Here is a 23,529-nt window from a genome sequence, read left to right as displayed (position 1 = left end):
AAAACCCTGCAATGTAAACAAATTGTGTTTAAAAGAACATTGAAGCGATAAGGCCAGTAAGGCCCATGTCCTATTTTAACATCTAAGTCAATATAACCAGGACTCTTAAAATGGCACCGCAGATAGCTGCCTCAGTGTGTTGGTGCAGCTGTTTTGTTCTGTTCTGTCTTTTAAAAAGGTTTTTTGTGTTGACACTGGGAGCTCATTCACCAGAGAAGAGCTTGTGTATATAAGGGATAAGAGAATATAAGAGTTATTTCCCACTTTTATTGGCACATTCGTACATTTTATTGGACATTCTATTCAAAGGTGCTCTAGTCTGTGTGCACACAGTAAAATAGATATTTCTCTCCAACATGCGTTCAGTGTGCAACAAATTGGACAAACTTCAGCTAATTGTGGTTAAAAATAAATACTTTTCTTCATTATACATCTTGTGCTTTATGGAAACATGGCTGTGTGGGCTAATTCCTGTGCTCTGTGCTGCAGCTAGCAGGATTCCAGCTCTTCTGTTTACATTCCACCGCAAGCCAACATGCAGGAGGCACAGCGGGTTCTCGCAGATACTGTGTGTGGAGCGCAAAATCCCTGACTCATTTGTTAATGTCCTGGTTCACTTTAACAAAGCTTACTTCAGGAACTCCCCAAATACAGACAATCTATTAAAAGCCTGACTAGAGAAGAAAACATTCTGGATCGCTGTTGAGGGAGGCAGTGGAGGATCTTCAGGTATGCTTTGATTGTACTGACTGATAGATTCAGGACTGCCACCAACAGTCTGGATGAGTACACAGAGACAGTAACATCATATATAAGTTTTTGCGATTTATAGTATTTAGTTAACCAATTATAGCTGTGTACCATCATGCACCAGAGTAAGTAACAACAATGACAAACCCTGGTTCACAGCCAGACTCAGACAGCTAAGGCAGGAGAAGGAAGCTGCATTCAAGAGTGGGGACAGAACTAGGTCTAAAGAGTTTAAGGAAAGCAAGGCAGTGAAAGAAGCTAAACAGCTGTACTCTGAGAAACTACAGCAGCAGTTCTCAGCTAACGACTCTGCTAACAACTTGCGTCTAGCCAAGGAGCTGGTGCATCTAGGAGATGGTGGTAGACTTTAGTTAGAACCCAGCGCCTCCCACCCCTGTCATTGTCTCTGCATGACTCCCCCGCCACAACTGTGGACTCCTTCCACTACCTGGGAACCACCATCACCTAGGACCTCAAGTGGAAGTTGAAAATAAACTCTGCTGCCACTGGCAAAGACAAGAGCTGAATGCAGGGCATCATTTGCTCTGCTGTGAAGGTAATCAGCTGCAATCTACCACCTCTTCAGGATCTGTACACTTCCAGGACCCTAAAGAGGGCAGTTAAGATTGTGGCTGACCCTTCTCATCCTGGACAAAATCTCTTTGAGGCACTTCTCTCTTGCGGAAGGCTGCAGTCTATAAACACTAAAACTCCACAAAAACAGTTTCTTTACATCTGCAACTGGCCTAATCAACAATACCCAGGACCCAGCATGGTCTGTTATTCGCCACCTTGTACATTATGTTGTGAGACACTGGCATGTACAGGATGGAGTTACAGGAATCTTCCTACGCCCTGATACGGGTTCTCAGCAAATAAATAATAATAAATATAAAGATACACCACAACCAATTATTAACTTATCCGTCAGTAGACAGACGGACATAAAGAGAAGGAAAAATAGGGAAAGAAAAGAGAAATGTAAGGTAAATAAACAAAGGAAAATTGATGTAAAAATACAAAAGGTTGAAGAGTTGGTTGAAGTGTTTAGAAGAGGACAACGAGGGATCACACGCTGTACCTAGACAGCTGGAAGAAGATTCCAAAAGAAAAGATTATAATGCATTATGTTTTATTATGTTTTATTTTCAGACATTCAAGAGAACTCTGAATTGCTTTTCTTTTTCTTATAATCATGTATTCTCCTGTAATAGAATTGATAAGATTAATATTGCTTATTTTGACTGTAAACTTAGATGAAAAGCTGTTTCTTGTAGTGAAAGCTTATGAATACTGTGTATTCGCTGGGAGTAATCTGCACGCGAAGTTTTTTAACGCTTGCTGTTGAATTCCACGGCGAGAGAAAGCTTCAGTCATATATAATCACAGCCTGACAGTTGCAGGAAGTTAACTGCAACCATATGACCATATATAGAAGTGTTAACCTTGAGAATAGAGAAAAAAAGACATTAGTAGCACACAGACTCGCCGACGAGATATGGGAGATGAGAAATGGTTGGGGGACGAGATGTTGCCCGTCGAGAAGGCTCAAAGGGGACCAAACCTGACAGCCAAATCCAACTGGCAACAGTAATGATTTATGATACAGAATGTATAAAAGCCCGCCTTAAATCACATTGTGTGTGCATTCTAGTGTAGACAGCCTCAGTGCATGTTATACTCTGGGTGCATCATAGAACAAATTCAAGTTTACACTTGGAGAGTGTTTCTTGGTTTGTTATAATCTTTGCATCTTAATTACTTTTACTTATTCTAATACTGTTTGATTATCTGAAGGAGTTTTTATTTGTAATTTTATTTTTATTTTAAATATATTACATACATCCATCTGTATTACACTACTTTTAATAAAAACAAGGCATCCCATTGTGAGGATCCTGAAAAGACAAAAAGGTCTAAGTCTGCCTACTTCATTTGAAGATTCGAACAACAGGTAGAAGAACTTGAAGAATATCCTTTGTTGAAGACCGAGGGGACTTCGAAGGAAGTCCCCTCCTTCTGAAAACGTGTCACTAAGGGATAAGTCAGTATAATTACATTAATTAATAAACTACCCCACCACTGCTCAGACACATTACATTAAATGTTCACAAATCTGACTGTTATTATGCACCTTCCTTTATTACACTTGTCCACTATTGTATATCCTGCACTAATGTACAGTTAATTTTTTCTTTCAGTTGTAATATGCACATCCTGCATTAGTGTACAATTCATGCCTATATTCTTGTTTACATCCAAATCTTTATGTTTACATACATTATTATAATTCCTTTATTTGTACAATCTTTGTTAAATGTATGTTTCTTCTCTAATATTACTACAATGCACCAAAACACCAAGACAAATTCCTGTACATGTAGAAGCTACAGTTCAAGGCAATAAACCTGATTCTGATTGGGTTTTTGCTACACTGGGGCATTTCTTTATGCCAAGTTCCTATATTTTAACCATCAGTGGAGTTTATCAGTTTAATCAAATCATACCTAATATTCTTTTTATTATTATTATTATTAAATAACCTTGTGGAAAGTTACATGTAGATTTCGAGGAGGATCAGATGCACCACGCAAACATGGCTCGCCTCCACAAGCTCCCTGTACTCAGTACGTAAAGCGTCTTTGCGTCATTAACCCAGTTTGGACCAATCAAAAGAGATTTGCTGAAAAGCGGGTTGCCATTATGTTTAAGGCAAATCTTAAGACGTGGTACCGGCTTTTTTAAACAAAATTAAGAAATACTGTTTGACACTTTTCTTAAGAGTGCTCATGACATGTTTTCAGAATAAATACAGAAGAAGACTCTGGGCACTTGGAAAGGAAGCTATCGACGGGTGCAGGATATTTCTGACGCGTATTCCGAGATTTAGCTAGCTAGCTATCAAGGTTGCTAGCATACGCCAGAGAATACTGAGACGCGCCACAACGTTAGCTGACCAGCCTAGTTAGCGGCTAGCGATGTCTTTCCGTCGCCAGAATGTAAGTATTCACAAATATCCACTTGATTGTAACTGCATTTAATATCCCTAACATTTAAAAAGGTCGATCCGGTTACATTTATATCCGTTTTCATGCGAGCTAGTTTAGCTAATCGGGCAGCTAGCATGTTGTAGCTAGTTTCCAGTCGCCGGTCAGCCAGCATGGACTTTACGCAAAAGCGAAATTTCACGTGTAAATCGTTGTGGGGGAAAAATATCATTAAAATAATATCTTTTCAGCAACAGTCTGGACCAAGTGGCCGCAAAACGTCTAACGGACCTTCTGGATCGTCAGGCATGTCACCGACAGTTCCTGGGAGTAACACTACCAGACCAACCCCAGGAAGGTAATCTGAATCCGGCTTACTCTTTAGAGAAAAGCCGAGGATTGGTATTTCATCATGAGGCCTACCGGTTAAAGGGGGCGTGTACTTGATGACTAAATGATGTATGGTTCAGAAAAGACCAATTGGACAATATCTTATTGAATTAGCAGATCTGATAGCCAATTACAGATGAGAAGACCTGATTGACGTTCAGTCCGACCAATTAATTAATCCCTGTTGTGATCATGAACGCCCGCCTTTTAATGCACATTTGGACCTATAGAATGGGGAAACTCGCTGATTGACGCTATCACTGACCAATAACTGTTTTGGGGCGGACACAAACGAGAGCTCAGTAGTGTATTGTTGTTGTTTTTGTAATCCATCTGATACCGAACAGTGTTTTTGCTTCTCCGTTTCAGCAATTTTAGACGGACCGATTTACCGGAAACCTGGAATGCACGTGACAAAAACGTATTAATAGATATGATTTTTTTTAGATGTCATAGGTGTAGAAAATATGAGGTTTTAGACTCTGTCTGATCGCTACGGCATTTTGTTTATCCTTTTATTGTTACGATGTTATTTGCGCATCCTGGCTAAAGCTAGCCATGTTATAGCTGACGCATTCTTTTGGCTTTTGTTAAGCGGTTGAACTTGTTAGCGCTAGTTATCGTCGTCGTTTGTGGTTTAAAAGCATAAATGTCAGAATAAAACACGGTTTGCTAACGTCACTTGCTTCCATTACACAGTACCGCTGTTTTGGAGCTGAAGTTCCGAATTACAACAGAATAAATGTAAACACTCAGGGTCTCGGTCCGAAAACGAAGATGAATTAAGAGCATTAAAATGATATACATTTGTTAAATCTTATTATAACGCTTTAGACCCGGATACACATATAGGTACCCAGGTCTTTGTTTATAGCTGCACAAAAATCTTTAGAATCGGAATCCGGTTTATTACCAGGTACTTTAGGGTCCTACATGTACAGAGGAATTCGTCTTGGTTTGTTGGTGCATTGTAATAATAATAGAGAAGAACTTACTAAACAATCGTGTTGTGCTTATTTTGTTACCTTACATAAGTTTAAACACATTTATTTGAACTTAATCCATGTTTTATTTTCCCTGCCCCACTGTGGTGTAGTTATGCTATTTGAAAAGACCATGTTTTCACAGTTGTTCTGACTGTTTGATTATACTTTTATTTTCAGGAACAGAAACTCTGTAAAGCCTCCCTCACAGTCTCCTCCTGTATGTAACCTCAACTCAAATATTCTCTCATTCTTAATATAACTTTTTACTTTTACAGATAATGTCCTGACTTTTACAGATAATGTTCTGTTTTTTAATGATAGTATACCAAGATGCACACATTTAACATTTGGTTTCTGTCCTAATCAGTTGACTTTTAATCTTGTTTTCACTCTTACCTACATCCTGTTTGTAATTAAGTTTGCATATAAAACAAGAGGCATACTGTATTGTCAGTATTTTTTTTTTAATTGTTAGTCAAGTTCTTTTTAATTTAAAAAACAAAGTTTCATGTTTCTTTTTCTTTCACTTCTAGGTGTTTGAGGGAGTTTACAATAACTCCCGAATGCTCCATTTCCTCACAGCTGTAGTGGTGAGTTTCTTCATATGAATGTTGCCTTTGCTATCAACATGCAACACAGAGCAAGTTTTGAGTATCCAGGCTTCAACTGACTGAATATAATCAATATTGTTGTTTTGGTCCCATCTATATATCTGTTAAAATACACCAGTTTTTGTTTTTTTTTCTTCTTCGTCTTTTTAATGCTAGTTTGTCTTTATTTACTGTTTTCTCTTTGTCTACTTTTTTTAATTCATTTTCTGTAATTCTTCTCTTTCTAGGGTTCTAGGTGTGATGTGCGGGTGAAGAATGGCAGTGTTTACGAGGGGATCTTCAAGACACTAAGTTCAAGAGTAAGCAAAATGCTTCTGTGCATTAAACACACTTACCAGTGGACATTTATGTAATTTAAAATAGTAAAAAAATAAATACATTCATATTCAAATAAATTAATTGTAAGCAGAGTATGCCACATCCAGGTCCACTCTCTTCATATGAATTTTTAATAGTATTGATTCATACCTGATTGAATTGATTTTGCATAGTGTGAGCTGGCAGTGGATGCTGTGCACAAACTAAGACCCGAGGACGGGGATGGCTGTGGAGGTGGTACGTCCACACACCCCAGGAGAGAGGAGATCACAGACACCATGATCTTTAGCCCCAGTGACTTAATCACCATGACCTGCAGAGATGTGGATCTCAACTATGCTACACGAGGTGCGTGCGTGCATGTGCATGCAACACACTTTTAGACGTCTGTAGTGTTGGTCTCTTGTGATATTGATCCAGCCTGGTCTGGTGTGTTTGTAGACACCTTTACAGACTCTGCAATCAGCTCGTCCAGAGTAAATGGTGATCACAGAGAGAAGGTGCTGCAGAGGTGGGATGGTGGAGACAGCAATGGAGAGAACTATGATCTAGATACAGATGCAGTGAGTTGAAACATAATGTACACTGAAATATCACCCTTAAAAGAAAAGCATAGCGATATAATAACACAGGTTATGCTTTTGTCAATGAAGAATTTGTATAGCTTAGTTTGACATCTCAGAGCATGTGATAAGAATTTCTGTTTTACGTTATCACAGATTTAATACTTTCATGTTTCAGTAAAAGTTACAACAGCCAATCAGTTCTGTATTTGTCTGTTGTACTCTATGTAAATTATAGGTTGCATAATATATTCTAACAAAAATATTAGGTTATTCATTGAGAAAATGGTCATGTTTTTTATTAAAAATCACTAGACATGTTTTTCCTGATCTCGGTTGAAAGTGCCCACTCAATTGTTATCATGTTTTAGCATGTTTTTTACTCTCTTTGTATCCTGTCTCTTTTTCCATAGTCTAATGGTTGGGATGCCAGTGAGATGTTCCGCTTCAATGAAGAAACATATGGGGTGAAGTCCACCTATGACTCGAGCCTCTCAATGTACACGTGAGTTTCCCTAACATGCACAGCTGAAAAACGATGTTCGTTCTGTTCCCTATCTTATCTCTTGAGCTTTCAAACATTGATTGGTTTTGTATTGTTGATAGAATAGGAATATAGAATGTAACTGCTGACATTGTATTTTAAGCGAAAGAGAATCAAAGAGGCAGGCAGTGTCTCAAGTCATGTTTACACAAAGAATCTTTGTACCTGAAGATTGATCACTCTTTTTTGATCGCTCTCTCTTTAAGGGTTCCCCTAGAGCGCGGTAGCTCTGAGGGTTTTCGGCAGCGAGAGGCACGAGCTGCAAGACTGGCCAGTGAGATTGAGGCCAGCGCTCAATATCGCCACAGAGTGGCACTGGAAAATGATGAAGGGAGGAGTGAAGAGGACAAATTCAGCGCCGTGGTGCGGGATGGAGGCGAGCGAGAGAGGGGGAGAGACAGTCCCGGCTTCTCCAGCTCTGGGAGCCGGTCAGTATGCCATATTTCTCACTTTCCTTATGGATGTCATGTTCTGTGTCCCCGTATATATGTGTGTATATGTGTATATATCTAATTTTTTTTCTCCATTGTTGATTTTTCTTAGTGAGGGCAAATACATTCCCTTACCTCAAAGAGCAAGAGAACGAGAAATTGGTGCATCCAGAGGTGACAGAGAACGAGGAGGACCCTCCTCCTCTCTTCCTAATCGAACAAACAGACCTGCCCCCTCAAGCTCATCCCCAAGGCCACCGCTTCCCTCTGGAAGCGGTCAACCCACACCACCTTCCGATAGGAACAGTCCGTTGTCCATCAGAGGTGGCTATTCCCCTCACCAAGCACAGTGTAGCCCTCCTGCTCAGTCTCGTTCTTTAGAGGGAGGCCATGCCAATCCTCCTGCTCCACACACGCTACCCCATTCTCTTTCACACCCTCAGTCTCTCTCTGAGTCTGCAAGACCTGTTAATGGAGGTAAGGTGTCTGCGATTATATTGTGACTGTTATAATGCCTGTGATTATTGTTCTTACAATATACCATTTTCAATTTTTTTTGTAATATAGTGTCCTCTAGAACATCTCCCAAATCTCAAAGGCCTGCACAACCCAGAACGTTGCGCACGTCCAACTCTCACTCTTCACCTACAGGTGAATGCCCCTGTTATGCTTTGTGTAAACTAAATATTTAGTGATTTACAATTTGTGCTAACAAATCAATTGTCATTATCATCCTCTCCTTTTACCTTCTTTCTCTTTTATTCTCCATTTCAGTCTCGCATTCCCCCAAACCTGATGCACCCAACCAGGATCCCCCTTTGACTGCTTCTACCTACCTGGATACCTCTTCAGTTACCATGGTGACCCCAAAGCCCTCTGGCCTCACCCCACTCTTCCCTGTAGATGGTGAGCAACATTAATCCTCCTTAATTTTGTGTCATTATAATAATTCCTAGCAAAAAGTAATGTTTCCTGATTGTATGTCAAGTTGTCTCTCCCTTTCTGTGTTCTGTTCATTTATTTTCATTTTTTCTTTTTGTTCAACTTTTTGTGTCAGTGAATGAGATCTTATCCAAGGAGAGGACAGAGAGCCCTGTCAGTCCTCAGGAAGGCAAGGGCAGTAAAGGTATTTTTTTTTTTTAGTTAGCTACGTTGCAGCATGCAAATTCGATTTTTTTTTTTTTGCCTAAGTGAACGCCCTCCTGTGTTTTCCAGCTGCCTCTCTTCAGCAAAGGTCACAGATAGAGGAACTTCGCAAGTTTGGGAAGGAATTCAGAGTGAGTGTAATATAATAAAAGGTTTACTTTGTCATTGTAAATATTTTTGTTGATTTCTTGAGCACTGAAGTACAAACACTTGTCTTTCTCTCAGCTTCACTCTAGCTCCTCGCCTTCCAGCCCTAGCACTTCAGCCGCACCTGGTGATCCTGCTCAGCCAAGCCCTACCCAAAGCACACAAACCGATTCAACCCCCTCCACAGAGCCCAAAACGCTATTGCCTACAACTCCAACACAGGAGCTTCTGTCAGTTGAAGCAGGCAAAGAAACAAGTGTTGAGTGTCCAACTGCAGCCACCCCACCATCTCTCACACCTACCGTCACACCCTCTGCCACACCTGGTGGAGTTTCCCAGTCCTCTGGTACAGATGGACAAACGGTAGTGCAGCCTCAGCCGGCAAGGACACCAGGCAGGGAGGACAGCAGACCAGATGCTGTGGACAGAGTGGAGGGTGTAGCTGAGTAAGTTAGGGGGATGGAGAAGTTGCGAAAGAACATGTTTTATATTTCCATGCTCATTTGTCTGTTGTCAAACTCAAATCCTGTTTCCCTGTACCTTCAAAGCATGTTTCCAAAACATGACATCATCAACTGCTTTCTCGGTTGTTTTGGTTGCACTGAGCAGATGGGTGGATGAAGCCTTGTGAAGCTTCTTTCTTAAAATTGTTTTATCTTCAGCAATGTTCTTTAGGGTAGTGAAAACAAGTTTTAATGCCACTGTGTCAGACATTTAATTGTTAGAAATAAGTGTAACTACTCCCTCATCTCTTTACTTGGTTTTTGTATACAAATTACATTTTATTTTTAAAGGCTATTGCATCCTTTATTTCCTCAAAGTAGCCATAATTTTTTTTCTTGTTTTTTTTTTTTTTCTCTTTTACCTAAAGTCAAGTGAAGAAGTCTACACTAAATCCCAATGCCAAAGAGTTCAATCCTGCCAAGGCACCTCTCACTATGGTGAGTGTTCTGGTCTTCAGCTTCCTTTCAGATTTTTTCTCATGCGCACACACACATGCACTCAGGCAGTGTGTTATGAGTCTATGTAACATACATGTTTGGTGTTCAGGTGAAGCCTTCTGCAGCCCCGACAAACCCACGGCCCACACCTCCAAGCCCTTCAGTGGTGCTCCAGCCTCCTGCAGGACAAGGAGCCATCTATAGCCCTCAGTACCTGAGCTATGTCTCAACAATACCCTTACAGGGCCATGCTGTGCAGGTACACAGACAAACAATGTTCTTTTCTTTGTTTTCTGTATTTGTAGGTAGTTTTAATCTATTTGCGCAAATTGTTCTTATCAGGCACATTTTTGAGGAGGTTTTGATGTGTGAGTGACTTAGAAGTAATGTTTTTATTTTGAACTGCCTTTGACAGGCCCCTCAGATGTACCAGTATGCCGTGTCTACCGTGAGCCAAGGAAAGTACCCCAGAGCTGCCAAAGGTATGCTTTTGTGATAATTTACCAACCATGAGTTAATATCTTGTCCGTGTTAATGGCAAGTATTCCTGGATTAAATACAATTTATTACTTATACACACACACTGATTTCTGTTAGAGTAGTGCCCAGTACTATGGATACAAACCAAAGTTTCAGGTCCATCTGACATCTACTTGCATATGCACGCAAAAAAGCCCATATTATTGATGGCTCTTTTTCTCAACCAGGCTCCGTGGTTGCCTCTCGTCCAGACCACAACAACTCTGCACCTCCTATGCTCCAGGCAGCAGCATCAGCCGCAGGTCCTCCTCTTGTAGCTTCTCCTTATCCTCAGTCTTACCTGCAGTATGGCCAGGTCATCCCTGCCATGCCACACTATCCTGGACAGGTATAGCAACAGTCATCACACACGAGCAGCATGACAAATACATTGTTGATGTTCATCAGAATACTGTTACATGGAATAAAATGAGCTAACTGTGTAATTTCCTGAAACTGAAAAAACCTCTCTCTTGTCTTTGGTAGCCGGTGTATTCCATGCTACAAGGTGGACGCATGCTGAGTTCAGGGGGTCACCCTCAGACTCTTGGACCTCCTGGTCCTCAATACCCTGGCCAGAATGAGGGACCCCCAGGAGCCCAGCAGGGCATGTACGGTACGTCCCACACAAATTCTATGCACCTAGGATGACAGAGTGTACAGAACCTTTCTACATTAATGAAATCCCACACATTGGGCATTGGTCATCTTGTGCAACACATTTATATAACAGTGCACCCACAATGGATGGCTACGGTAAGCATCAGCTGTGCAATCTCAGGAACCATTTTTCCAAATATTAATTTCCATTCACTTAATTTTATGCATATCAAATTAACCTTATGAGAAAATGCCCGTGACTGATACAATCTGCTTTGTCTACATCAACCTTGAAAGCTTTGCATTCTGTGGAATTACCGCTAATATGTGCTATCTTGCTTGTTACTATGAATGCACTGATTTGTGGATTATCTTTTAACTGGATATGTAAAATTGTTGACAAAAATATCTTGATGTATTGTTTCCAGCCCCCCAGTCATTCTCTCATCACTCAGGCTCCATGCATCCTCCACAACCCTCCACCACTCCCACCGGCAGCCAGCCACCCCCTCAACACCCTGCTCCCAGCCCAGGACAGGTATTAACGCACCACTTAGCATCTCAGAGAAATGGAGTTGCTTTTACTTAAGAATTAATTAGGTTGTTAAATTGGTCTCTCTCTCTCTCTCTCTCTCTCTCTCTCACTCTCTCACTCTCTCTAGTCCGGGCAATCAGGTCCACAGCCGCAGACTTTGTATCATTCAGCTCCCCTCTCCGCTCCCACTCCCCCCAACATGCCTCCAGGCCACAGCTCTCCCCAGGCCTCATACCCTCTCCAGGGCTACAGTCTGCCAGGACACCAGCCTTTACCCCACCCCTACCAGTCCATTGGCCAGCTCACACAGGTACTGTGTCTCAAGCACTTGGGAACTTAAAAAAAAGTGCTAACAGTCTGTCTGAGTCATTTTGCAGCATTTCACTGTAAACAAGGAAGTTCACTGGCAGCACAAAAAAAATTCCAGGAACAATGTGCACTTTTATATGCACAGTATTCTAAGTAAAGTTGACGTCAGCACCTTTAGGACCGCATCACTGACGTTTAATGCTAGAAATTGGGGATAATGTATATGTTGCACAATTTTAGCATCAGTTTTACCAGCAAAAATTGTAAGTAAACTAACATTTTTATTACAGCATCTGCTCAGAGATTGTTTATAGTATAGTGCAAATGTTTTAATGTATATTATTGTTTTTCTATTAAACAAGCATTGCATTTGTGCTCTAAATAAATCAATTAATTGGGTCATATTTATGTATATTAGGAAGCAATATATTTATTGCTAGGGCCACATTAAGAGTTTAAGCTTTAGATCTTTAAAACAGGTTCAAACAGGCTCATGCTAGAATCCAGGAAGCCCGGTCAGAAACAGAAATTAATGACATTTCACAGAGATTTGATGTTTTGGCTCTCAAACTGATGGAATTTAAATTGGGGTAGCCCCCATTTAGATGCTGTACACATCAGCTGTTCAGAAAATTTCTGAACAAGAATTAAACATCTTAGGAAGGCATGTTTCCATTACCACGTTGCCTGCTGAAGGTCACTTTGTTTGGCTGTGGCAATGAGTCTCCTGTTCCTTCTCATACAAAGGAGCAGATACTGCTCCTGCTGCTGGTTGTCGCCCTTGTACGGCCCGGTCCAGCACCCCTCATGTAACAGCCTGTCTCCCAGTATCACTTTCATTCTCTTGAAACTGAGCTGGGAGACACCCCATCCCCGATGACCTGAACTACCTTCTACTCTGATTGGGTTGCAGGTACTGCCTCATGCTCCAAATAGTGTCAAGGACCCTTAAAAACACAAATCAGTCAAGGGAGGATAAGTGTTTGTTTTACTGTTGCCTCTCCAATGCACCTTTTCTCACTTTTATTTGCACCAAAGCAGGGGAAATCTGTTTCACAATTACAAATCCATTCTAATCGGACAGATTGATATCCGTAAAATTAAATTGCCTGGGTGTTGTACTGTGATAATTGTCTTCCCTAATTTTTTGAGTACTGTATTTATATTTGCATTTCATATTGGGTTATTATACAAAATACATCTTGTTATAGAGGAAGACTTGAGGACAGATGGCTTTGCACTCTGTCTTAGAAACCTCACTGGAATATTCACTTCACATGTATAGGTCTTTAAAATTCATGATCATGTGGAACATCCTCTATATACATTCATGTGAAGCAATGAAACTCATTGTATCATATAATTTTTGTTATAGCAGACCCACCCAAAGAAATCCTGTTGTTACTGCGACTCTGAGTGACTGTGTGTGTTTTGTTTTTTCTGATTTCTCTCAGGCTCATGTCTCAGGAGCACTCTCGGGTCCTCATCACTCTGGCGGTCATGGGCCTCCTCCGATGATGCTGCTTCATGCTGCTCCTCCTCCTCAGCAGGGTCCCGGTTCTGGGCCTGGCCCCCAGCACCCCACACATGCACCACCACCCCAACAAGGGACTCATCAGCACTACACCTACATTGGGCACCCGCCAGGTGAGGCTTCAGCTCTTGGGCATGATGACTGTTCAGTAGTTGCAATGCAGAGACATGCAGTGTACAAACAGAATAAAGGGGTCTAATACACATTTGTTATACATAAAGTTTTTGTTTGTGTTCCAGCTGTGCAGGTGCAGCCCCACCCTTCCCAACAGCTGCCCTTCCACCCTCCTGGAAACTGAGTCGAATCAGGCATCAGGCTTCATCTGCCCCTGATATTTGGAGTGAGAGTTCCTCTTGCTGATCTTGGACCACACTAACACAAGCGCTCATGCTTAGACACACACACACACACGCACACACAGACACATACTCACACACCATAAACTTCTTTCCCTTTGCTCCAGAAAAAGACTTTTTGTTTTTATTCTTAATCATTGGAAGGACTTTCCTTTTTTTGTTTAAGCAGTAAGAATGGGCAACACAAGGGTGTGTCTAAAATGGAGGGAATGAGTGAACGAGTGAGAATGACCAAGTGAGCATGATGGAATGAAACAACGCAGAGAGAATGAGATGTTTTATAAAAAAAAAAAATATTTTTCCCTTCCTCCTCAACCCCTAATTAAATAAATAATAAAATGACTAAAAAAAGGAAAAAAAAATAAAATGTACAAAAATAAACAAAATTTCAAACTCTAAACAGTGGTGTTGTCTTGTTGGCTTTATTAGTACAATTATTCTTTTGGTAATCATTTTTATGTGAGAATGTTTGTCATATTTTTTGGAGGAAAAATTATATAATTATAGTGGAAAAATTAGGCACCAAATAAGATGAATCAGTTATGTGCAAAGGGCATTGGGTGTGTTGAGCTGTGGTGGTATTTAAACCATGGTTTGCGATGTGGTGACAGCTGCATGTATGTATTAGTCCTGTAACTGGAAACAAGTTCAGGCATACTGAATTTATTTGCCTTTGTTTACAAGCACTTTCCTTAATTAAGGCAAATAAATACCACATTTTGTTTAAGAAGCAATACTATTTATCTTTAAAATTTCTAAAAATAATAGAGAAAAGTTGAAAAACATTTATTTTATCTTCAGTAATATGCTATATTCTCTTGTAGGGTGCCAATGCTTTAGCACACTGCTTTTTATGTATTAATTTAAATTCTAAAGAAGTATGTGAGATGTCAATGTATTTGCTGAGAGAAAATTTTAATATAATTAAAATCATTAGTGTTTCTCCCAACACACCTGATGCTGTAGGTACTCTACAACTAGGGTTGGCAACATCTGCTTTAAACATTTTGGCCTTTGTCTTGCCATAAGCATGTAAACGTGTTTGATGGTGCATAATTTATTTCAGTTATCGGACGACAAAGTTACAAAGCATTACATTACTTTACATACAACGGCAAAACAACAACCGATTTCATCACAATTCTAATAAGAAAAACAACAAATCGTCATGTATTAAGTCAGAAAATAGAAATGAGTAAAAGATAAAATTCTCAGGAACTGTCAGGAAATCCTGTCAACAGGATGTAGAAAAAAGTACAGTGAAATCTAATTTTAATTTCTTACAGAATAATTATTCTGTCCATCTCTCCAATGTTTTGTCCACATTTAAATATTTGTCTAGACAAAATGTGAGATTTTCTATGCAATATGATTTTTTTTAAAGAACTGCAGCAAATTGTCAGTGCTGGAGCTTAAACCCCTGACCTTCTAATCAGTAACCCAGAGCCCAGAACCATAGATCCACCACTGCCCCTCTTTATGGTATAAAAAATCCTCCTGTAGAATCTGATGGTGAATCCAGTCTTGGTGTGTTTAATCAGCCCAAGTGGAAGTTAACTAAAGAGGAAAAAAGAAAAAGTGAGAGAGATGGAGTTTATAACTTTTAGGTGCTCAGTATCTATACTTAACAGCATGTGCTATGGAAGTGCATAGTACAGCTTCATAACGGACTAACACCGAATACAGGAAGTGTCATTATTAGCAGCAAAGAATCTGAAGCTTACTGTGTTTAGGAGCATTGACATAGTCAGAGCTGCCCTGACCATCACTGCTGCAGCTCCCAAGTGATCCAACTGGAAGAAAACACATAATTTCCTGATTGTTCAATTACCTTCTTTTAAATAATCAGTTCACTCCTGACATGATGATTAATTTATTATAAATAGTGAGACAAAACAGAAGATTTTTTTTTTTGGTTGATGATTTAACAATTTCGAATAACAAAGAATTGTCTAGTTAAGATACGGACCATACACGTCTGCTTATTTTCTGTGGAAGATTCCAGCAAATATCTAACTAAAGAAAAAGCTCTCTGCTCTAAAGACAGTGCCAGTTTAGCCAGAGGATTTATTTATATAGTCTCAACAATATATCCCTGCCTAACAAGAATGTGTCCTGAACAAGCTGAGACAAGCAGGGAAATTGTGCAGGGCATTCTCAGGATCAAAATTAAATACATGCTTAAGAGCTTGGCATTTAAAATGTTATAAGCAGTGTTAAATATAAAATATAAAATGTTAAAAGGTTGTTAGGTAAATCATGTGCAGTAATTTCTAGTGGATTGTCTGATGGTTTGTTGTTTTGAGGATAATGCAAGGAGATCTAACATTAATGTCCTTGGTCCAGATAGTTACCATGGAGATTGATTTATTCGAGTCTTGGAGGACAAAATGAATAAATAAATGAAGCAGAGAAAGTAGGATTTTAAAATGGGAGGATTAGACGATAGTTCAACATATTCATTTTTATGATCACAGATGCCTGTTATTGGATTTTGTTGCTGTTATTAGCAAGAGAGAAAGATTTCATCATCCATCCCACCCAAACAAGCACAAATTTTGTTCCCTTCACTCGCTGGTATTTAAATCGCAATCTCCTGAAGATACAGTAAACATTATGTAAATGTTAACTTTCGCAGTGGCTCAGACAATTATTCTCTTTTATTTGTAAAGTGAAAAATTTGTCAAGTGATCTTCAACTTCATCTACAGAACCAGAATGCAATGTTTAAGTGTCATTTGGTGAGTTTTTTTTCATCCAAAGACACTTACTGTACAATTGGACAGAAATACAAGCCAAACATACAGCCACTGAGGATGATATGAGCAAATAACCTTCCACTTATTAGCTTAAACTTTTAAACATTGCTTAACCTCACTATCAGCAGGGAGAATCTAGTGGATCTGAACATATTGGAAAGCCTGCAGCTACTACTACAAACTCTCTGGAGCACAGATCCAGGACCTCGACCACATAAATAAACAGTGTCAAGTGACATCCTAAAACTTACCAGGAGTTTCAGTTGCAGGTCCTCTGTCCTCGTTGACATTTATATAATGCTGACTGTCTGCGAACACAACCATTAAACCAGATTAGATGAAGTTTGTGTTGTATTGTGTAGAGTGTGATGAGTCACCAGGACAGGCCTTTTTTTATCTCCAGCAGATATCCTACCTGAATCATCATCGTTGTCATCATTTGCAATGTTCTGGTAACTCTGCCCTAAATCAGCAAAGAAACCACAAAGACCTTTAGAGTTCACCACAGTATGGAGAGCTGTATTCATTTCTTCAGAAAAGCTCATGCATTATATTTCCTTGGGTGCTTAAATCGTGACTCGTGTCTTTATTCTTCACATTATCACGCTCATCTCTTTTCTTAACACACTCTCTTTTCTCACTTAACACACTCTTTTCTCTCTTAACACACACTCTCTTTTCTCTCTTAACACACACTTTCTTAACACACACTCTCTTTTCTAAACCAAATCTTAACGACATGAACAATAGGTACATTTTCTTTTCACCATTTTTCTTGAATTCTTTAATCAAGAAATTGTGGAAATGTTATATATGTTTTATCAAAGAATGGTGGGTTCTGGTGTAGAAAAGTAATCATAACTTTCTGTCTGGATTTAAAAACTCAATATTTCTGTGGTATAAAAATCACATAGATATCAGATATAGAAAGGATGCAAAACTTTTCAACTGGTATTGCTTTAATCACTGAAATGTTAACACTAACAATTAAAACAAATCCTTTATCCAATACTTCTTATTAAACATACTTTCTTTCTTTAAAAGGAAAAATACACATTAATCAGCATCAGTAGTTATGATATAAATATGTCAGATTTAGCTATTTCCATTTGCTGTACGTTTTTAAAACAAAAATAACATTAATAATAAAATTAGAAACAAGTTTGTGCACAACACAAAAAGAAAAAAGAAAAAGAAAAAAGAAACAACAACAACTCATACACTCTGGTATTATTCTCTGATATAAAGCCACTTGGGTACAAAGAAATTATTCTCTGATACAAAAAATAATTTTTCTTTTAAAAGTTTTTTTTTGTAACTAACCTGAATTCACTGAAGAGGTGAGATTCTGCTGGGACACGTTTTGGTCATCTGGTAACACGTCCCTAAAACGAGTAAAGTGGAGGAGTGTGGAACAAATCCAGTCATGTTTACTTGAGCATTTAAAGAATTCTGATACTGTTAGACAGTCGTTATTAAGATATGCTTGTATTTATTTATCTATTCAATCAGAATTTGATGTACAGCATGAATTTACTTCCAAGTTCCATGATTCAAATTTGGGTTTTGAACTTAAAAAATGTTCGAGCCATTTCTGGACTAAACTGTCGAGTCATGGATGCAAGAAGTAAACATGTTCTTACAGATAGTCCGGAAAGTCTAGGGCCTTTTCAGGAGGCTGCTCATAGCTCACGGCATCGTTGTCCACTAGAGACACAACATATAATTAGCATACTCAACACATACACACACACACACACACACACACACACACACACACACACACACACAATCTCTTGCTCAAATTCATTATTTTTCCCCTCACCATTCTGGTTGATGTAGTCACTCTGGCTTCCACCTTATTAAAACAGAAACAGTTGACTGAGACTTGAACACTCTAACTGACAACAGCTTCATTTGCATTGCTGTGTAACTTTTAGATCTATAGATCGAACAGCTTTTCCAAAGAAAATGATGTCTTTTGCAATCTCACCATCAGAGGATTGACAAGCAGAGATCCGTCTTGCATCAGGCATCGATGGTGAACTGAAAAGCAAAGACAGCGTGAGGCTCATGTTCATGATTTACAAGCGTGAATGTGTGTTCACAGATGATGAGCAGACTCACGTGATGAGCTGGTGCTGAGAATGCTGAACTGGTGCAACGAAAGAAGAAGGCTCTACATCTAAGATATGAAATGCAGGAAATCACTGGCTCTTATCAATCAAAAATTCTTGTTAAAAGTTAGAAATGCAGCGATTACTTTCAGAATGGCAATAATCATACATTATAACTATTTACTCCCCAATAACATCAAGATAATAAAGGCACACCTTTATATTTAAAGTATCATTATCTTAGCTAGAAAGCAACGAGCAAAGAAATGTGCTAATGTTTCCAGTTTAGCTAATTTTGCTTCTTATGTATAACCATGTAAATAAAACTAAGCACTAACAAGAAAATGTTAAGCTACAGTAAACTTAACACTGTGCATAAACCTGTATCTAAGGTTGCTATTAAGCTACCTAACAACATAATTCACACATTCATTGTGAAAACCAGGAGTCAAGATAATGGGAATTAGCAATGCCTAAACGTGTGCAAAATAAATAAATAAATAAAACATTTCTCTCTCTTTTTTTTTTTTTTTACCTAAGATTCAAAAAGCTTCTGACTAAATAAATCATATTAATTATGTTAAATAGCTCAGTAATATGCACTTACAGGCTAAGATTGGATAGAAAGAACACACCCTACACACCCCTTCTAAAATGACAGGCTTTTGTAAGCTAAAAAGATAAATCATGTCAAAACTTTTTCTACAATCAATGCGAATTCATTGTTCATGATGAGGCTCTTCCTCATATTATGCTCATTCCCAAAATTTATTTTCAACGTAATCCCTTTTTCCGTGTATAACATGAGTGAGATAATGTGTGAGGTAATAACTAAATGTAATTCATTTCAGCTTAATAAAATAAATCTTAATAAACCCCCACTATCTGATATTCGGAAAAACGTCCCTTATTTATTTATTTATTTATTTATTTAAACTTGTTCCTCTAAAAGTTTCATTCAGGGCTTCAGGGAGTTTTTCCTTGCCACACTCATCTCTGTCTCAGTCACTGGGAATGGAGATCTAGACCTGGTCTGTTGTTAACAGTGTCACTTTTCAGTTTCTCATTTAAATGCGCCTTGTTTTCATGTGAATACATATTTTTTCTAACTTACAGGAGCGGACAACTGTAAATCCTGGGTTCCTGTTAGAAGGGAGAGTGTTATGAGACCTAGTGCACACAAAGAGAATTCATTCATTCATTTATTCATTCATTCAAAATGGAATAAGATGCGTACAAATTGTTAGGAGGGATCTCTGTAGAAGAATGCGTACATATGATTATATATAACTATAAATAGCAATGTTAGAGAAGGGGGTTTGGTTGGTTTAAGGGTTTTAGTTGTCTTAAGATCTTTTACTGGAAAAGGAAAACAGCCCTCTGTTGTAGGGTCCTGCATAAAACTATTAAATGCTTGTAAAAAAAAAAAAAAGAAAAAAAAAAGGGGGAAAGCAAGTATGAGCAAAGCAGAGTGGAAAAGGTGAAGCAGAACAACGGTGAATAAATGATCTCTTACGATGCACTAGGGTCTTGATCCTGTCTTTGTCTTATGTATACTACAAGAAAACAAAGGGGAAAAGTATTATTACACGATGCTTTGTTTGAGTTCAAATTTACTGTATATCATGTTTGTGCACATCCTTTATTTCTTATCTTACTTGGTTGGCTGTTTCCTTTGCAGTTCACACAAAGACCAATCAGGATGATGAGCATCACAGCAACTGCCACACCGACTACAATTAAAAGAGCAGGGGAATCCATGCCTGGGAAAATTAATCAGCATTTTTACTATACAATACTAATCAGTCTTACATTCTGAGGAACACTTTTAAACTCGTCCTCAGAGGTACATGATTATTCTTGCTGATGCATGGGGATTGCAGATTGAACCACATTTTACATTAAGCTCGGTCTAAATCTGCTCTCGTGTGTTACTGTTTGTATTTAGCATTAGAGAGCAGGTTTTTGCCTGTAAAAGCAGCATGTCCGACCACTGGTGGCTTTCTGCAGCTTCAGGCGGAGAGATTCTCGCACAGCCTCTTCCACATTTCTCACAGCTTATTCAAGCTAAGCGTTAATTTACGGATGTAACGAATATGCATGTGGAACAAAAAGTCTCAGAAACATTCTTATTTTCACTGAAGTTGTTGAATAAATCCTTTGAGTTAAATAACTGAATAATAAATAAGTAGAAAGTTCAGAGGTTTAAAAGGAGTATTTAAGCTGCTTGAATCATGTTCACTGTTCATATAAGTGAAAATCAGGCCTCGTTTCTGCTCAAGTGCAAAACTGATAATATCTTTGCAAAAAGTTTTTAATTCTGCATGACAAAGTTTCTGTGTATTTCTTTTTATCTATTCATTCATTTATTCTTTTTTGGAAAAGTGAAGTTATTTCCATTTCTTGACGCACTATAAAAATAGTCTCTCAGTGATAATAGTGTGATAATATTAACTAAGCTTTTTTTCCCCTCATTAAATTTCCAGTCTTTTGGAATAAGCTAGATGGCTAGTATGACCACAAACATTATTCTTGGTAACTAGCAATCTTGTTCATTTTTGAGTATTGATATTAAACTACAAACTTGGCCAGAGAACTATCAAGCTTCATGGCGTATATAAACTATGTGTATATAATAATGGGATTATTAATATTAACATTTTTTGCTAGCTAGCTGACTAGTTTGTGTTAATTGTGAGAATTATTGTTAACTAGCATGGTTGTTTAATTTAGCACACTAAATGTTGAGATTGTTATACAAATCCTTTGTTTGAAATTTACTTACGGTTCGTTTTTTGGTATTTAGATGGTTATTAATGTAAGCCTGCTTTTCAGATCTTTTATCCTGCCTGTTTGATTATCTTTTAATAATCAAACAATTTTTTTCCTTTTTCTTTCTGCCAGCTTGTTGCCACTCGTCTTTCTTCTCTCTCCGAGGTAGCGTTTCTTCAGAAATCTATTAATTGACAATTTGGCATGACTTTTCGTTTTTTAAAGATACATTTTAATAACCTTCTCTTTTTTAATTATTACTCATATTTCTTTTAGTGGACTTTTTAGAAAGATTGGGTAACTTCATGTATGTAACACTTTTACTTAAAATATGTAACGAAGCATCATCAATATCAGGATATTATGATCGCAATTAAACTTTAACTTTAAATTTTAACACTTTCGCAATCTAATTAATCTTGTGGCATCAGTGCTATTGCAGTTCTGTGTACTCGAAGCCTATGTTGGCGTGTCTGTATGTATGCATGTGAGTGCTTTCATTGCCAGGAAACGGATTTCCTGTATTTTGCAGTTAGATGAGAAAAAAAAAGCATATCACAAGAAATTGACTCGGTCTAGGCCTTTCTGTTACACCTACATCTGCAGGGCTTCTTTCGCCCAAACCCCAAAAACCAGGGCCACAGCATATCAACCTCCATTTTGTGCCAACCTGAGCTTTTCTAAATGCCAAGGTGAATCTGAATCAATGCCTACTGTACACCCACGCTGTGGACTGTCACTGTGGACATTTTTTGTAACATAAATGTGATGAAATAAAAAAAAAATAAAAAAGTAAACACATCATTGCTTGTTAGGAAATCACATGTAGTATTATATTATGTGCTTTAATCAAAGAAATCATGTACAGAACAGTATAATACTTTTTTTTTCTTAGGTGTAACAAAAATGGAGAAGGAAGAGCTGTAAAATGAGGTTTCCTTTGCAGACAATATTGTGGTCTACCATTGCTAGACCATTTGCCCACCAAAGGACCTTTGGACCCCAAACTGCTCAAGATGTTACAGCTGATTGTGATGTAAAAACAAAAGCACAGTCAGTTTAATGATCTATGAGGCTAAAAACTGTTTTCAAAGTTGCTTCTCTGACCCCAAACAGTGCCAGAAGCAAAATGTGTTAGTTTAAGGATTATGATATGACCAAAAGTTAAAAAGACTTACCGGCACCGTCGCAGCAGGTGAACAGATCTGCCTGTCAGGGTGCTTCACCGAGCCGGAGGCCAGATCTCACACGTCACACACCAGAGCAAATTCACTACCAGTTTAAACTCTGAGTTTCACCATTTTGGTTCTCCTACTTTTTATATACGCCTAAGCCTCTTATACCTTTTACCTGACTTTCAACTCTCCTCTCATCAGTCCAAACAGTTCATAATCTATTTAAACAAGCACATCAATGACAGATGAGTGTTGTAGAGAAATAGGCCATCCCTAACCCTTTTCTTTCTTTATCTTTCCTCTGCCCGCTCTCTCACACTCAGTCTCTCCCTCCTCATAGGCTCTTTCTGAATGTCGTCTTAGCCTCCACCTCCAGTTTCTAAGCTAATCTCTCGGAGTCGTTTCTTGCTCATTCATCTGCCTGGCAATTCTGCCTTTCTGTCTAAGAACTGTTTTTTTTTTTTTTTTTTTGTAAAATTTTTTTCTTGTGCTTTGTTTTATTACTTTCCACTTTTTGTACATTCATATCTTCTTCTAGAGGTGTAGACACTTCAGTTTATAGCAAACAATACACACAACAAAATGAACAATTCAAATATATCTTGTTTTATAATTTTAAAACAGTGTTGAATAACTTTAGTGACTGAAGCACCACAAGCTAACGGCATTTTTCCTTTTATCACATAAGCATGACAGAATCACAGAGATCATAATCTCCATATTACCAGTTTACTTTTCTGAAAAAATGTGAGAATACTTTATATTTATTTATTAGATCAATGAGAGGGAATGTGTTTTTTATTAAAAATTCATTACCAACCACCTGTACCAGAGTTAGATGATTTAAGAAAAAAATTAACATAAATATCAAAATGTTTCTTTTCAGTTTCCCCTTTTTCTCTCAGCTGAACTCATGACATTTAGCTTCCATGAAAACTCAAGCACCTTAAAGCAGTTGCATAAATCATCGCTATACCACTACAGCTCAGAGGAGTTGAGAACTGTTTTCATGTTGCATTTGCTCGGCTAATTTGCAATGT

At 38.4% G+C, this 23,529-nt stretch overlaps 2 protein-coding genes across 6 annotated transcripts; one reads left to right on the top strand and one right to left on the bottom strand.

Moving 5' to 3' along the window:
• Positions 1-3,418: 3,418 nt before the first annotated feature.
• On the top strand, positions 3,419-14,067 carry atxn2l (ataxin 2-like). Of its 4 annotated transcripts, none has more exons than XM_060892112.1 (24): positions 3,419-3,749; positions 3,995-4,095; positions 5,291-5,330; positions 5,647-5,703; positions 5,952-6,023; positions 6,216-6,390; positions 6,484-6,605; positions 7,019-7,110; positions 7,356-7,577; positions 7,693-8,057; positions 8,148-8,231; positions 8,355-8,486; positions 8,638-8,706; positions 8,796-8,857; positions 8,952-9,319; positions 9,745-9,814; positions 9,924-10,073; positions 10,230-10,296; positions 10,522-10,682; positions 10,820-10,949; positions 11,362-11,471; positions 11,596-11,778; positions 13,232-13,424; positions 13,551-14,067. In XM_060892112.1, the coding sequence occupies exons 1-24, from the start codon at positions 3,729-3,731 to the stop codon at positions 13,607-13,609; spliced, it is 3,105 nt and encodes a 1,034-aa protein (XP_060748095.1). In that variant the 5' UTR covers positions 3,419-3,728; the 3' UTR covers positions 13,610-14,067. The 4 variants fall into 4 exon arrangements, with proteins under 4 accessions (XP_060748095.1, XP_060748094.1, XP_060748097.1 ...); XM_060892111.1 differs by having other exon boundaries at positions 3,420-3,749; positions 3,989-4,095; XM_060892114.1 differs by lacking the exons at positions 3,419-3,749; positions 3,995-4,095 and adding an exon at positions 4,135-4,533.
• Positions 14,068-14,696: 629 nt separating this feature from the next.
• lat (linker for activation of T cells) lies at positions 14,697-22,851 on the bottom strand. 2 transcript variants are annotated; one of them, XM_060892938.1, is made up of 13 exons: positions 22,493-22,851; positions 20,201-20,305; positions 20,059-20,098; positions 19,657-19,685; positions 18,553-18,610; positions 18,419-18,471; positions 18,251-18,283; positions 18,069-18,132; positions 17,749-17,810; positions 16,841-16,888; positions 16,677-16,733; positions 15,392-15,460; positions 14,697-15,224 (listed from the first exon to the last, which is right to left on the bottom strand). In XM_060892938.1, exons 2-13 carry the CDS (start codon positions 20,301-20,303, stop codon positions 15,205-15,207), a joined length of 636 nt encoding a protein of 211 aa, XP_060748921.1. In that variant the 5' UTR covers positions 20,304-20,305; positions 22,493-22,851; the 3' UTR covers positions 14,697-15,204. The 2 variants fall into 2 exon arrangements, with proteins under 2 accessions (XP_060748921.1, XP_060748920.1); XM_060892937.1 differs by having other exon boundaries at positions 14,698-15,224; positions 19,657-19,712; positions 22,493-22,850.
• Between the last annotated feature and the right edge of the window lie 678 nt (positions 22,852-23,529).

Source organism: Tachysurus vachellii, chromosome 18 (assembly GCF_030014155.1).
Source record: "Tachysurus vachellii isolate PV-2020 chromosome 18, HZAU_Pvac_v1, whole genome shotgun sequence".
Taxonomy (NCBI): Eukaryota; Metazoa; Chordata; class Actinopteri; order Siluriformes; family Bagridae; genus Tachysurus; species Tachysurus vachellii.
The sequence above is the reverse complement of the archived record's forward strand: the minus strand, read 5'-3'. Positions and strand labels throughout refer to the sequence as shown.